This window comes from Oryzias melastigma, linkage group LG1 (assembly GCF_002922805.2).
Source record: "Oryzias melastigma strain HK-1 linkage group LG1, ASM292280v2, whole genome shotgun sequence".
Classification (NCBI taxonomy): Eukaryota; Metazoa; Chordata; class Actinopteri; order Beloniformes; family Adrianichthyidae; genus Oryzias; species Oryzias melastigma.
The window spans coordinates 20,095,306-20,111,900 of record NC_050512.1 but is presented as its reverse complement, the minus strand read 5'-3'; the positions used below and the strand labels follow the sequence as shown (position 1 = coordinate 20,111,900).

The window sequence follows — 16,595 nt, the reverse complement described above, 5'->3', positions numbered from 1 at the left end:
CTATAATTCCAAATGCTCTGTCTTCGTCCTTTCATTGCTGTCTCCCTGGTTGCGGTTATATATATATATATATTATATATATATAAATATATATATAATATAAGCCTTACGCTTGTCTCTTTGTTTAGATTTTGAGTAAGATTTACACTTCCATATGCTGTTGTTGCACCCTATTAGCTTTCTATTGTGTATATTTATGTGGAATAAACGTATATATATATATATATATATATATATATATATATATATATATATATATATAAATTGGGAATATTTGCAAATTATAAGTTGTCGGCCAAGTACTGTAACAAAAAAAAATATAAATCAATAATCACGATTAAACGCAAATAATGTTTTATTTACAATTTTTGTTGATTCCCTGCCATAATTTTTGTTGATTTCAATGACTTTCTCTTTGGTTTTGTGCTCCAGTGGTCTTTAAATAAAGTTAAATTTGAATTAAAATTGGAGATGCAAACATAGGACAAAAAAATCAAGATGCTCTCTTAACTGTTGAAATAAGTTTTACGTTACTTTATATTAAACATTTTAGAGGTTCTGATAGAGAAAGTAGTCAAAGAATGCAGTGGAAGATAATAATAATAATAATAAAGTTATATTTAAGCCGAGTTTTAAAGTAAAAAACGGTTAAGGAAATATACAGCCAGTATAAGATGCGTTTGTAAAATTATCCAACACAATCCTTTATTACCACTCATTTGATTGTGGAGTCATGTACTTTCTTTTTTGCCACAAAAGTATCTCAACTTTAGTCACTGATACTTGAAAAAACCTACAGTTAACACACAAAAGATTTTATGAATTGTTTTAGTTTACAGCACAAAATTATAAAGAGATAAAACCCTAAAAAAAGACAAAAAATGTCTGCTAATTCACTGTGAGGGATGCTGGGAGAAAGACTGTGGGATGCCTAATTTTTTTTTTGCAACTTTTTCAGAAAGTTCTTTATTTAAGAGCCCTGAAGCTTACTTCAGGATGTAAAGGTAACCAAAATGAAAAAATGTCTAAGCCAGACTTTCAGCCAAAGTAAATGTAATTTAGTCAGACTTATCATAAAAGGTAATTTGTTGCAAAACAATAACCTAAAATGAATGTAAAAGTCTTTTTTTAGTCCAAGAAGTTTAAAAAAAAAATCTGTTGGGTAAGTCGTGCGGATGCATTAATTTGTCTGCTTCACTATCTCAGGTTCATGTCGTTTGAGTAAAGTTATGCCAGCAAAAGATCTTGGGTGAACGTTGAGGAGTAAATAACACGCCGAACTGCTTTCAAGCTGCAGCTGGCTACACTTTTTGATCCCGGCTTCTTCTTCTGTCACAGATTCTCCTGCCTGCATCAACCACACTGCTGCCTGTAAGCTTCACTCGTTCTTCCTGCACAGCTGCTCACACGCTTCAGCCTAAAAGATGTAAAATAAGTCTGTGTTGAAGAATTTTATAAGGAAAATAATCCCTCCCTATTAGAATTTATTTAATATTGGATTAAAACTGAATCCAGGAAATTAAAGTGAAGCAGCAGAGAGATGTGATGAAGCACAGCTGCTGTGGGTGGGGGAGGCGAGCGGTGGAGTCAGTGAGTCACACCTCCACACTCCTTCAAGCGGATGTGCTGCACTTGACTTTCTCGTGTTTTCTGACTTCCATCCCTCTGACTTCACAGCTACACCTTTATGAAGAGGCCACCGTTTCTCTTTTTTTTATTTTTAGGTTGTTTCGGCCTAAATAACTGAAACTGTGCCACTCAACGTTAACCAAATGTAATCTTCATTGTGCATAAATGAGGAGAGTTTTTTTTCTACACAGTGAAGTTTTGAAGGCGGCAGCCAACATCCGTTTGATGAGGATTGAGACGGTAAGGCCTTTGCTTTCTGTTCTTGTCACATCATTTTTTATCATTTTTGAATTGTGTGGAAACGACACACCTGAAATATTGAAGTTCAACGTTTTGAGTCGTTTGCTCTATTTTTTAAGCTAAAAAGTCATACTTAAACAGTGTTTGGAATCCTATAATGACGATTCTCGGCGTTTCAAAATGGAGTTCCTTGTTTGGTCTTTCAGAGGAACTGTGGAAACACCTCTCAGTAACATGTCCCATCTAAAAGAGGCAGACTTTTCCACTCATAAGACCTGCTTTTCTTTATTTCTGAGCAACTCCTACCATAAATTCTGTTTTTGTGCTTTAAAAATCCATCCAGATTTAGAAAAAAATCATGAATGTCAAGAGTTTGTTGGCAGTTGTTGTTTTATGAACTTGAAGCATAAATTGGTAATTGTTTTTTTTTCTTTTTTTCCAATCTTAGGGTATCCATAATCCTGAATTTGTTATGTTATAACAGACTAGCGCTCAAGACACTCTGCTATCTGTCTATGTTAGATTGTATGTTTGATGGGTAATACTAAAACTAAATGTAACTAAGAATTCATGATAAATTTTAGACTTTTATTTTGAAAACTAATTTTTTTTTTCCATTTTTTTCTAGCCCTTCTCTAAACTACAAATATAAGACCTGAATGGACAGAACGACGATGTACAAAGCGGCCGCAGAAGAGTGTCTGCGCAGACCGGAAGGGCGGACAGCCAAGATGGCCTAAAGAGTTCAAGATCCTCACAGTCTGGCCGTTGGAGATGTGCTGACTCTACCAGCTTGAGAAGTTTTTGAGAAAAGACTGACCAGTTCAGCTCTGCGTCATTAGTGTTTCCAGATAACTGATTTTAGGACTTCCTGCTGAAAAGAAGCATCTGTTGCTTACACTTTTCCTTCAAGAACCAGAGAAATCCAACAGCCGCCACCATGAACGGCTACGGGGCGGAAATGTCCGTGAAGTGTGTCCTGGTCGGGGACAGTGCAGTTGGAAAGACGGCCTTGCTGGTCCGCTTCACCTCAGAGACCTTCCCCGACTCGTACATGCCCACAGTGTTCGATAACACCGGCGTGGAGGTGTACATGGACGGCGTCCAGATAAGCCTGGGCCTGTGGGACACGGCGGGCAGCGACAACCTCAGACAGATCCGACCGAGGTCGTACCAGCAGGCTGACGTCGTCCTCATTTGCTTCTCTGTGGCAAACCATAACTCTCTGGCCAACATTCAGCGCAAATGGATCGCGGAGGTCCGAGAGAACCTGCCCAAAGTCCCGGTGCTGATTGTGGCGACCCAGACGGACTTAAGGGAGATTGGCGTGCATCGGGGCAGCTGCATCTCGCCAGCTGCGGGGAAGCAGGTCGCTCGCGACGTCCACGCTAAGGGCTACCTGGAGTGCTCTTCCCTGAACAACCGCGGGGTGCAGCAGGTGTTCGAGTACGCCGTGCGGACAGTCTTCAACCAGGCCAGGAAACAAGCCAGAAGACGCATGTTTAGCCTAAACCAGTGCAAGATCTTTTGATCTTTGACCTCGAATGGGTCAAGACGTCATGATTTTGTTGTTTAAATTTATGTCTGTGAAGATTCTCAGTCATCCAGGTCATATTTTTACAGGATTCTGAGCAAATGAAGCTCAAATCAACAAACTTTACAACTCCAGAGGACGCGTAGATGTGCTATTTGGGATTTTATTGATGTTTTTAGAAACATTTGTCAACACTCAGAAGTCTCACAAACTCACAATAGACTTTAAAAAAAGGGATCATATGCATCTCCTACTGCTGCAAAAATCTGTAAAAATGATTTATATTTAAGTTGTTTAGGAGAGCATTTATGTTGTAATTTGCACATTTGTCTGCATCAAATAGTTATTTCTTTATTAATGAGACAAAGTGTGATTTTTCATGAGTTATTGTGATTTCAACAGAGGGAAATGATGCTCAGACGTGGCAGATCAACATGAAATCTGTTTTCTTGTTTTTTATTATTATTATTATTATTAGACTTGTTTAAATAGAAGGAATTTTATGAAAATGGTTTTAATTCACAATAAAAATGAAACATGTTTTCTTTGGATGCAGTTTAATTATTGTAAAAGTACTTTTCCATCCAAGTTCATTCATCTAAAGTTTAAATAAGAATATTTATGACAAAGAAAAATATTTAAAATGATTTGTTGTAATCTAATTCGGTGAATTATATAGATGGTATCATGACTATGGTATGTGAGCGACATAAAAGTTTTTGTTGTATTCTGCAAAACCTTAAAAAATATTATGTTACTTTTCTTAAATCTGTGATTAAATCAAATCTTTTATCTAAAAGAGGTCTCCATAAATAGCATGAAATAAAATAAATATCCCTAAAAACGTGAGCCCACAAGTGACCAAATATTTTGTGCGTTACGAGTTTTTTTTGCAATCTATGTTTCTAATTAAAAAAACATGTCGCTACAATTATTAAATAAGTCGTTATTTACAATTTTTCTGTTTTTGGCGCTACACATATTCAGAAGTTAGCTGCATTTAAAAAGTGATTAACACAATCCAAAATTAGAAGTAGTTAATATTAGACTTTGTATTTTTTGTGACCAAGTTTTGTTTTCTCGTGTGAGTATTTGTACTTTTGTTTTTAAATCTTAATTTTAGAACTTTACTTACAGAGGATTTGGCCGCTTTAATTACCGGTGAACTTGTGAATAAGCATTGCATTCACTGTATAATGTTCCTTTGTTACATTGACTTATATTTAACTAAATGAAAATTTATGGATCCCAGTACTGCCTTAGATCACCATAAAAACTGATTTGGTGACATGCATTTCCAGTTATCCGAGTGTTTATTTAAAGTTTAAAAAATTCAAGGGTTTCATAAGTATTTTAGTTCACCTAATTCCTCAATAAACGACTTTTTTTTCCAAATAGAAGCCAACATTTGTACAGTTTGTAGCTTTGCAGTTGTATATTTGCAGGCTGGAGTTGGTTTACCATGTTACAATTTAATCCAAACATTTACGTTTAATCAAGTTAAATTCAGTTAAACACTGATTTATTCTGAAAACTATATAAATAACAGCTCATTTTTTTTTCGTAGCGCACTCAACATGGATTTCTTTTCCAATTCCATCATCACAAAAAAGGCCTTTTTACATAAAATAATATATATATGTGTTATATTATTTCCGTCTTCTGCATATCTAAAACGTAGCAATACTAGATAGTACAACTTAAAAAAAGTTCCTTTTCCTGCTCTTTTCTGGTTCTTTGAGAGTTCTAAGGATGAGAGGCACCATACTTTTAAAGGATATATGTCGAAGAACACATAACCACATCCCAGTGTGCAAAGGCGAACACATTTACATAAATCATCATGAAAGCATCTTTAATGTGTTCCCACATTTCACGAAGGTTATGTCTTTTTTTTCCTGCACATACACAGCAAATTAATATGGATAACCTGGACAGTAGAGGAACTGCTATAATCAAATCCTGTCAGTAAAACTTTAACTTACAATGGCAAAAAAACAGATGTTTTTAAATGTAATTAAATCTGTCTAAATTGACAAAAAAATAAGCAATTAAATAATTTAACAATCTTTTGTTACAGGTGACAAAGAGAAAAGTTCAACTTTGACTTTGCAGCGTGTTTCGTTCTGTGGTCATGCCTTTTATGCCTCCGTGTGCGCTTCGCCACAGCTACCACAACGCCTCATCCTTGTGTGTCTGTCTCACAGACGCACACTGGCGGTGCGCGCAGCCGTACAAGACGAGCCACTTCACAGTTAGCGGTAGTTGGTGTGCTCACTCCTGCCTCTGGAGATTTGTGAGGGGGAAGTGAAGAGACAGGTGGTGGTGGGGGGGAGTACAGACATTTTGAGGGGTTAACAGTTGACTTACCAGTGCAGCACAAACGTTACACTTGTTTAGACAATAACTTTAATAAATGGCTGCTTTTTAACCTCATTAGTTTGACCTCAACATGGTAAGAATCCATGCCAATTAGTTTTTTTGAGTTTTATCTCTGCTTGTTACAGTTTGTGCTCTTGCAAAAGCTCACCCTTAAGGAGGGACTCCTGTCCCACACTGATCATCTGACGTTTGCACCAATAAACACAGACAGAACCAGAGTTGGCCTTTTCTGGTATTTGTGCTGGGACGACCAAATGTGGTTTAACTCGTATTCGCTTCCTGAAACTTTAGCCTCCAAACCAAAGACTGCTTTACACATTTCATTTGTGTTTTTTTTCCTTGTAAGCCATTAAATAGGAGAAAAAAAAACATGTTTAGAGGGTTTGAGACCATTTTATTTTGTCAAAGAAATGAAAATCCTTACGTTTTACTCAGCAGGAGAAAGACTACTTTTTTAGATCCTATCGACACATCAGATCAAGATGAACAAAGTTTTTTTTATCAACTTTCTGAGCATCTTTTCATCTTTTTTTGGTTCTTTTGCCCTTTTGATCTGCCTGCAGGTGTAATCAATGCTCCGTCTTTAAATATAGAATATGCTTCTCCAGCTGCATCATCTGCCGCTCAACTGCTAGAATTGCACCAGACAAGCTTGATGTTTTAAAGATTTTGAGGATTCAATTCTGGTAGATTACATCTGAGCTGTCAAAATAAAACAAGATAAAAATAAAAAAGGTCAGAAATCATCTAGTTTTTGCACAAAAAAAAAGTGCTTCAGAAAGCTCAAGTGCGTACATTTAAATTAAAAAACAGGCATCTCAGAAAGGATAATGTACATGTAGATAGATTTTCTCAGCTTGTCAAACTCAAGTGAAACTAGTTCAAACAAGGGCGTCTTTTTGTATCTGAGGAAGTCATTATGACAGAGCGCTTGGTGGCAGACATTATTAAAGTCACAGGACAATAATAAAATCGACTCCCAAGATACCTCATAAAATCATTTTATGGAGATGTTATTCACTCCATTTATTTATTTAAAAAATGCTTTCCTTGTTGTTAAAAATTAAAAATTAATGCTTTGTTTTTTTAATTTTGAATGAAACAAAAACAGAATGTTGCAACCAGACTGCTCAAAAGTACTATGCATTTCACACACGCACACAATTTCAAAACTAACACATCTGTTTCTTTCTTCTAAACATTTATCTCAAAATCTCAATCTCACCATTTCACAACAGTGCCACTGAGCAGCTGTTCAAAGTGCCTTCTCTTTGAGTAATATACATATTGGGACATTTTTTCGCCCATGTTTTAATCTGAAAACTTTTTTTGTATGCTCACTCTCACACATGCACTCTCGCAGACACCCAGGAAACACCTGTCCTGTGCGAGCTCAGAACCACAGAAACTGCGTGACACGTTAACACATTACATCAAAACGTGCAGTTTCTGCAGAACCAGAGGCCTTTGTCAATATGTTTCTTATTTTGTGTTTGAAAAATATGCTTCTGCCATCTGTTAAGTGTTTTTGTAAATGATGCAAAAGCTCAGCAATCGTAGATTGTGCAACATTTGCTCTGCTGCTAAACTTAAACCAATATATTGAGAGCAAAATGTAAGGTTTTCTTGCATTTTTATGTCTCAAAATCATTCTTTGTGTAATGTGGACTCCTATAAGATGAGTTTGTGTCTTAAAAATAATTGAGTTATATTAAAAAAAGAAAATAAATGCTTTAAAATATTTCAAGAGTTGGAATATTGTTTATTTTTCTGAAACAGTTTGATTTAGTTAAAGCAGGACTTGCGTGCATAAATAATAATAGGAAGTGTTGAAAATATCTATAAATCTTTTGTAAAGCGTGTGTTTTAATGGTCCAAATACTCACAGAGACAGAAATCAATGGGAAACAGATATAAAAGCTGTTCTTTAAAAATAGTTTTTTTATGTCACAAAGTGGGATGATTGTAAGTCACATTAATGTGGATTTTGCTCATTTGGATTGTGATTTTCACATGCGGTACAGCTGAGAATGGGTGTGTGTCTGTCACACGGGTGGATAACACGGCATGGATCCCATTTCACCCAGTACCTTTTGTTGCAATGTGATACAAGAAGCAAACGTGTGTTCCAGTGCATGTGTGCTCCGCTCAGGTCCTGTTCCAGAGTAGCAATTACACTCACAGACAGGAGAGATCTGCTGCTAACAGCTAGCGATGCATTCAGAGCTTCTGACAGGATGTTAGACTTGGAGAATGTTCTGTGGTCTGGGCTGGCTCAGCCTCAACAGAGCAAAAAGAAGATCAGAATCAAGTGATGCCCCGAATGTGGACCCGGGCTTTCTCAGACTCTGCCTGGCTGAATAATTGATCCCACGGCTGGTGACTTACAAAAAAAAAGAATGAAGAGGGCAGCACTGATGGTTTGGATCAGCCTTTTAGTGCAAGGTTTGTTAAGCCAATTTGGTGCTACAAGGAAAACATAAAGTTTACGTAAGTTTCCTTTTTCTTAATTTTGTGTGTCTTATAATCCCCTCTTGCCCTCAGTGTCCCACTGCGCTCAGGGTCACTATGCACGCCAACTTCTAAAAGACTTGATGGAGGACTATTCCAGCGACCTGAGACCTGTGGAGGACACAGACGAAGCTCTCAATGTCTCCCTGCAGATCACGCTGTCACAGATCAAAGATATGGTGAGCAGAGAGGATGCTTAGACATGCAGCATCACTCAACACAAAACCACAGTAGGGTACATCACTGTAACTGAGACTTTGGGTTGTCCACTAGATTATATAACATCATGTGCTCCTGGATAATATCCATCTTATGTTTGCAATAATATTTAAAAAGTCAGAATTAAAATGCAACAAGTCAGTTTAGATGAGTTTGAGTTTAAAATAAAATAATTTTATACTCACATTGACTATAGGGATTTGAGCATTACTGTATTAATTAACTTCTTATAAAAATATTTTAAGGGTTTCGTTATTTAATTTCTGTACTTCTGTATTCACTTGAAAAATGGCAACATAAAAAATGCTTTGTTACAGCCTTTATGCATTCAAAAAATTGGAAAAAAGATTATTTCTTAAAGATGAGTTTTTCAACCCTTTTTAGAGCGAAGGTGCAAGTTTTTGTCGATTTAAAAAAAAAATACAAAAATCAAACCAAAAACAATGAGACTCTGTAGTAGGCAATAACTACAATAAATACAATCATTCAAATTAAAGTTTCTTGAAAAATAATTAGATAAACCAAAACAAAAAAACTATGATATAATTTCTCATAATTCTCTGTTGGGATAAACACAGAGCTGATATCCTGGTATTAGCAAATGTTTTTTTTTTTTTTTTAGATCATTTAGTTGAAATTGAATAATTTCTGTGGCACACTGGTGGAAAAACCCTGTCTTAAGGGCATGTACAAGCTATGACATTTATATATTTATTTACATTTATTGATTTATGTCTTATTTGCAAAAAATATTTTCAAAACTAAATGCAAAAAGGAAAAATACGTTTTTTTCCCCCAATGTTACGGTCATCCTTTCTTTAAAATTCACCATCTCTTTGCCCTAATTAACTCCAGATATGAATCAAAACTCTAATTTTTGCTTTATTACAGCTTGTAGAAAAAACAGATTAACATTGACACTTATGAGATGTTATCCGTTTTATTTACCTTCTATATCCCTTTTGGATTCATGGGGTTGCTGGAGCCTGTCCTGTCTAGGGTGAAGGCGGGGTACACCCTCTAGAGGTCTGCAGTCTGTGGCAGGGTATACGTGATGTCAAATTGTGTAAAAATTGTATAGATCAGCTACATGGGCATCAAAAAGTCAGTCGTGACCAAGAAATGAAACAAAACAAGTTACAACCGAACAAGCAATATACTAAAATAAAAGTAAACTTAAAAGCACATAAAACCTTACAGCTCGTCAAGTACAAAGACTGTGAAGCGTTCATGTGGGGTTTGATGTAACCACACAATCTGTGTATCTCTGTGTTTTTGAAGAAACCATTTGGCCATCAAAGTATTTTGGAGGGTAAATGTGAGGCCGTCTGACCTCCAGATAGTTTGAAATCAACCAAAACCCACAAACTTTAATGCTTTAAGGTAAAGCTGCTCAGAAGAGGCCAAAGTTCCCGTGCGATGATGTCTGATACCATCAAACAGGAAACAACTGTTGAGGGGGGAGGGATGGGGAGTTTTATGAGCTACTTGAACTTTACTTGTAATTCTGGTTTTATTTTCACCAAGTCTCTGTTTTTTTTCTTTAAGAAAAGAAAAATATGCTTTACGACTCACTAATGAAAATCGTGTTTTTGGAGAATTTAACATGTTTTAGCGACGATGGAGGATTTATATAGAGAAAATTATGATTTCTGAGTATTTCTTTCTTCAAATTGAATCTGGAGCAGACAAAAAAAAAAAGAGCTGGGGATTTGAGGCGCTGTAAGCCAGTGAGAGAGTATAAACAGATGGATGATGGGAAATAAGTGCTGGCTTACTGTCAGGGATGGTGGACCCAAAATGCAGGAGACCAGACTTGGTGGCAGAAACATGACAAAATCATGGACACAACAAAAAAAAAGGTGACTGAACAGAGCAGATGACCTAACAAAAGAGGAACTGCAAACCAGACATTTACATCCACTGAGGTTTATTAACTAAATGAAAACAGCTGTGGATGATTAACCTGAACATGATGAGACTGATGGGAAAACAAAGCATGACAAAACCTAAACACAAACGCTGACACTTAATGCCTGCCAACAATATCGACCACAACTCAAAGGTGAATTTCTAATGAAGTAGTGCCGCTCTGCAGAAACCATTTTATGGAAAACAGCCTTTTTTTGGTATAAATTTTGGTTAAAAGTTGCCCAATCATAATTTAGAGACCACTGGGAACACTTAAAATAGATCAAAAGATGACTAGCATGGGACGTTAAAGTCCCAATTAAATTTATTTGTATTTTTTCAAAGAAAACAAAGCAAAAAAATTACTTAAAAAACGAAAATACTAAAATGTATGTATATATTATTGTATGTAGTGTTTATTAAACTGAAGTTACTGACACAACTGACAGCTTGTTTCATTTTGCTTTTTGGGGCCAAATGTACTTTTTAAGATTTTTTTTCAACTTAAAAATGTAAGGCTTGTGACATGAACCTATTCTAGCAGGCTGTATAAAGTCCACATTTTTGATCATTTCTGATTTGTGACCTTTTGAAGGATGAGAGGAACCAGGTCTTGACCACTTACCTGTGGATCAGGCAGGTCTGGCATGACGCATACCTGAAGTGGGACAAGGAGGACTACGACGACTTGGAGATGATAAACATCCCCAGTGACCGGGTGTGGAAGCCGGATATTGTCCTCTACAACAAGTTAGTGGCAAAAAAAGACAAACACTTAAAGATGAATAAATTAAGTAAATAAAAATAAATTTCTTTGGGCTTAAGCAGGAACATTTTTTTCTTTTTGGTGTCCCTGCAGAGCAGATGAGGAGTCATCAGGCACTTCTAGCACTAACGTGAAGCTGCGCTATAACGGGGAGATAGTCTGGGACTCTCCAGCCATCACTAAGAGCACATGTGTGGTGGATGTGTCCTACTTTCCCTTTGACTGGCAATCGTGCAACCTCACATTCGGGTCCTGGACCTACAACGGCAATCAGGTGTGTTCAAACCCCCAAAAATAAAACCACATCAGATAATGCAGAATATTTTAAATTTCCAAACATTTTTGATTAAATATTTCTTTGGTTTAGAAGGAAAAACTCTTAAGGCGGAAACAATGACAAATAAATTATTATGTTTTTTTGTGATCAGGCAGTGTTTTCATGAACTAAGTAAAAGATGTTATTAAAAAATGTTTGAATCTGAAAACTTTATTTAGTCTAAGCAATCAAAAAGTTAAGTATGAAAAAGAGCAGAATACAGTACAATTATTAGAAAATTTGCCCTTTTTTATGCTCGATACAACTAAAAAAAAACACCTAAAAAGAAGGATTTCTATTATTATGTGTGTACATTTTCCTGTAATTTATTTAATTTAATAGAATTGTTGTACAGTACTACTTTTCAGTCACACTTTTATGCAATTTATTTATTTATTTATTTTACCTGTTCAACATATTGGAACTTAGTTTAATTTAGAAATATTCACTCACTCATTTTGTTTTTTGTTTTGATTTGTTTTTTCCTCTTTTGACTATTTTTCCACTTACATGTAATTTTTTTTTATTTGTAAAGCCACACTTTTGTATTAAAGGTGTTTGAAAAAAATCTCACTCACTCACCTTCACCATTCAAAAAATTAGTTTTACTATTAAATCTTAATCCTTTTTATCTTGCTTACCCATAATGCTTTGCTCTCAGGTGGACATCAGTTTGGGCATGGACAGCGGTGACCTCTCTGACTTTGTGGAGAACGTGGAGTGGGAGTGTCACGGCATGCCGGCCGTTAGAAACGTCATGATGTACGGCTGCTGCTCGGACCCGTACACGGAGATCACGTACACCCTCCTGCTGAAGCGCCGCTCCTCCTTCTACATCTTCAACCTCCTCCTGCCCTGCTTCCTCATCTCCTTCCTCGCCCCGCTGGGCTTCTACTTGCCGGCAGACTCTGGGGAAAAGGTTTCTCTGGGGGTGACGGTGCTGCTGGCGCTCACCGTCTTCCAGTTGTTGGTGGCTGAGAGCATGCCCCCTGCAGAGAGCATGCCTTACATAGGTCTGCAGCATTCTCAGACTTCTCTTTACAATAAGGGGATTACAAGTTATTAGGGGTGTAACAATTCATTTAACAACAATGTCGTTCATATCACAATCTGTGGTTGATGATATGATTCATGGTCCATTTTGGTTCATTTTGAACAATCTGATTCACTGACCTAAAATGGATCTTTAGCCAAAACTTCAACCAGTGTGATTCAGAGTTTTCCAGATTCCTTGTATTTCTTGCAAGATAATCAAGTGTAAATTAAATGCGTACAAATAAAAAATGTCGATTTGATTTGATTAATAACTTCCCTCAGACAGATCGATCTGATTGGATTGCAGGAATATAAATCAATTAATCGATGGAGTTGATTAATCATTACACCCCTAGAAGTAACAGATAACATAAAAGGAAATGTAGTGTTAGTATTGAAATGAAGTAGAGAAACATATTTGTAGAACAGAATCCAAACTGTAAATAAATAGGAAGGGGGCTTGGAACATATTTATTTTGTTTAATTTAAATTTATTTACATTTTTATAGTTATAGAAATGGGAATCTTGCTTGGTCAGTGCAAACTTTCTTAAAAGTATGTTGTTGCCTCCTTAAAAACATGAAGAATTCTTGTTTAAATTCTTATTATTCGAAATGTGATCAGATTTGTAGCAGTAGAGCTCGTTTTAGTTCTGTTATTCAATGTAACCTCTATTTCATAAAGCTGGGACTGACAAATCATGGATTTTTATGTGCCTGACATAAATTATTTTGGAGCAATCCTTCATGCAAATTAAAAAAAAATAATTCAGGAAGTTGTCACCATTTTAAAAGAATATAAAAAATCCATGTATTTTGATTTTATATTGTTGAAAAAGAAAGTTTTGAACTTCATGCTGTGTTTTCTAATAAGAAAAAAGCTAAATATGCTTCATTTGTACAGAGAAGGTAACTCGTCTTTTTAGGGCCTTTTCTGGTTTCGTAAACATCTGTTGCATTGTTGGACAGCAGAAGGGGCGGAGCTAGAACCTTTTATACAGGGGGGCCGGGAGGGGGACAAATAACGATATTTATTCTAATTGGTTGTTAATTTAGTTGAATTTAATTTAATTTTATTTTTATTGTTGTTTTTGCAAAGCTTATAAAAGCATGATTTCTTCATCTTTGTCAACGATTATATTAATATTGGATCAAAAATTGGGGGTACTAAGCTTTTTGTTTGGGGGCCGCTAGCTCCGCCCCTGGACAGTAGTTTGGAAAAAGTCAGTCTGCATGGGAGAGCATTTGAATTAGTTGTTAATATCACATCAGCTGTAACTACTATGTGAAACTTCCAATAAACAAAAAGAAAAAGCAAAAACCTTTTTTTGCTTACTAATAGAAATATTTTTTGAGTTTTTTCTCAAATTTTCCTGTTTTGAACTGTTTTCTTTTTTTTTTATAGGGAAGTACTACATCGCCACCATGACAATGATCACAGCATCCACGTCTCTTACCATCTTCATCATGAACATTCATTTCTGTGGAGCCGAGGCCAAACCGGTCCCTCAGTGGGCAAAAGTTCTGATCATCGACTACATGTCGAAGATCTTCTTTGTTTATGAAGTGGGGGAGAACTGCACCACGCCGGAGAGTGAGAGGACCCCCCTGTACCCAGAGGAACCCATGGGCGATAAAAGCATCTACTATGATGACTGCTGCCACGACAGCTTCTACCATCACGACAGCAATCCGTACAAGTACAGCAATGGCCACAGCCTGCAGCATCACCAACATCCCAAAGGTCAAGCAAACGGCAGCGTGAACGGCCGCCATCACCATTACAACAACCGGAACAAAAACACGTCCAGGCTGGGCAGAGGCGAGAGCAATCGAGAGCCCATGCAGCACTACCACCACATCCCGAGAGAGGAGCTGGACTACCAGGCTGCACAGCACCTGAACGGGGGCGTTAAAGAGCAGATTCTGTACCCTCCAGAGAAGCATCATGTCCAGTCCTGCCCCTGCTGCTGCCCCTGCCTGCAGTACAAACAGGTGAGACCATTTCCCGTCTCTTTTTTTGACTGTTCCAAGAAAGCTTTAACGTATCCGTCTGATCTCCAGCTGGTGAAGAACATCCAGTACATCGCCAACTGCTTCCGAGAGCAGAGAGCCACGTGTGTCAAGGTGGCAGAATGGAAGAAGGTTGCCAAGGTGATGGATCGGTTCTTCATGTGGATCTTTTTCTTCATGGTGTTTCTCATGAGCATCCTCATCATCGCCAAGGCCTCCTGACAGCTCTGGCATCGTACCCCAGTCTTCCAGCTTCCCCTAGCCTTCACTTTCACACCAAATTAAGCATTTTTGCCTGTAATTAAACTGTATTTAAGATCTGAATTGTTTATGTGACTTTTATTTTTTTTCTTTAATCTTCCGGGAAACAAACACTTCTTCAACCACAAACCCACGCAGATCCCCCCTTCAACACCCTCTCAGGGAGTTAATGTCAGGAGTTTCTGCTCGTGTCACAGAGCTGCGGAGTCGTAAGACAATCTAGAGCTTTCCTTGAACATGCAAGGGCTCTCCATTATTGATTAGCAAACAGCAGAACAACCGGCTATAGGGGTAATGTTTCTGATGTCGGGTTTGAGGCATCCAGATGAGGAGTTCAAGCATTTTGGGGTGATATCAGCAGAAAAAGCTATCAGTTTTCTGGTTAAAAACTAAACAAAAAAAAAAACAAAAAAAACAGCTCAATCAATTGAAGAGAAACAGTCGTTTACCCAGTGAGAAACCTTAACAAAGTCAGATCAATACAAAAGGGATATAGCATTTTAAAATGATTTCCTCTAGATTAATTTAAACATTACATCCTTGTCTTTTTAAGTGGGGTAACATGCAGAATTAGGGACTTTCTAATACTTTTTTCCACATTGTGTGGGTGTAAATACAGATAGTGACTATGACACTCTTAGAAAAGTTCTTGCACTTTGGCACAACTGAGTTAAATCATTCAAAAGTTGGACTTTGACATGATTTCTTTAAAATTATAGCTATGTCAGCAGTTGTGCTTTACACTTAAAGATAATTCTGTTTTCTGCCGGGATACTGAAAAGATACATTGAAGTGAATCTGGCAATCATACACAAATCTGCAAAACAGAAAAAAAGGTCTTCTGTGGACATTGCAGTTGTCACAAGAGCCACCAGGGGGCAGGGTTACAGTCTTGCTCAGTTTGACTGAAAATTATTTGAATTTTTTTTTTATCTGCAGAGCATCACATTTACCAGAACAGTATGTCAAAAGCAAAAAACTATAAGGAATATAACTTCTCATACTGTAGAATTCAACTCTAAAAGTAAAATTCAAAAGTGCTTTTAATCTGAAGGATCTCCACACCTCTGATTACAATGATTCATAGGTAATTCCTTTCAAAATAAAACTTTTTGATTATAAACGAACTGGATGTTTTAATCATTCAAATCAAGGTGAGCACTAATAGTTTTGAGCTGCAATCTAAGCTGACAAAACAAAAAAACACATTGTCTTGTTCCAAAGCGCTTCCCTTTGACTGTATTTCTCAATATTTTAGGCCACACACAAACCCCCACTGGATTTCCCGGCAAAAGTGTCAATGAAAGGGGAAAGATTTTTGTGTAAATCTCACTTTTCTGATACGATTAACTTGACAACAACAGTTGTGTCACCACGCTGTCTAAAGTCTGAGCACACCGTGATAACAGCTGGCTGTAACTTGTCTGACTGCCTCCATCTAGACCAGAAGTCTGGAACCTTCAACACCTAAAGGGCCTTTCAGGTCTTACTGATCACAAAACAATCGGAGACAAAAAGTCTGACTTGACCGTGAAAAAAATAAGATTTGATATTATGTTGTTACTATGATAAACATGAGATTGTTTTTTGCATTAACATAAAGGGAATATAGCCTTTTACAAAATGTGAAAATAGTTTATAGCTTTTGATGGATTTCCTTTCAAAATAAAAGACACCCTCTGCCACATCGGATTACTGTAATAAACAGTAATATTACACATAAAACCAGTTCATTTTACCATTTGTGGTGCACCTCAGTCGGAAATTCATGAATCTTAT

General features: G+C 36.8%; 2 protein-coding genes across 2 annotated transcripts; both read left to right on the top strand.

Annotated features, from left to right (window-relative positions):
- The first annotated feature begins 1,112 nt into the window (after positions 1-1,112).
- On the top strand, positions 1,113-3,952 carry rhoh (ras homolog family member H). The gene is made up of 2 exons (XM_024290052.2): positions 1,113-1,869; positions 2,498-3,952. Exon 2 carries the CDS (start codon positions 2,810-2,812, stop codon positions 3,398-3,400), a length of 591 nt encoding a protein of 196 aa, XP_024145820.1. The 5' UTR covers positions 1,113-1,869; positions 2,498-2,809; the 3' UTR covers positions 3,401-3,952.
- Positions 3,953-10,094: 6,142 nt separating this feature from the next.
- Positions 10,095-14,875, top strand: chrna9a (cholinergic receptor, nicotinic, alpha 9a). The gene is made up of 6 exons (XM_024289957.2): positions 10,095-10,580; positions 11,022-11,176; positions 11,286-11,466; positions 12,170-12,521; positions 13,948-14,537; positions 14,607-14,875. Exons 1-6 carry the CDS (start codon positions 10,548-10,550, stop codon positions 14,775-14,777), a joined length of 1,482 nt encoding a protein of 493 aa, XP_024145725.1. The 5' UTR covers positions 10,095-10,547; the 3' UTR covers positions 14,778-14,875.
- Positions 14,876-16,595: the final 1,720 nt, after the last annotated feature.

What these genes read in the sequence shown, in the direction of transcription:
- chrna9a (XM_024289957.2), top strand. Translation starts at nt 10,548, where the DNA reads ATGCCTGCCAACAATATCGACCACAACTCAAAG. An exon ending in GATATTGTCCTCTACAACAA is followed by an intron (nt 11,177 to 11,285) that starts GTTAGTGGCAAA and finishes GTGTCCCTGCAG; the next exon opens with AGCAGATGAGGAGTCATCAG. An exon ending in AGAGAGCATGCCTTACATAG is followed by an intron (nt 12,522 to 13,947) that starts GTCTGCAGCATT and finishes TTTTTTTTATAG; the next exon opens with GGAAGTACTACATCGCCACC.
- rhoh (XM_024290052.2), top strand. Translation starts at nt 2,810, where the DNA reads ATGAACGGCTACGGGGCGGAAATGTCCGTGAAGTGTGTCCTGGTCGGG.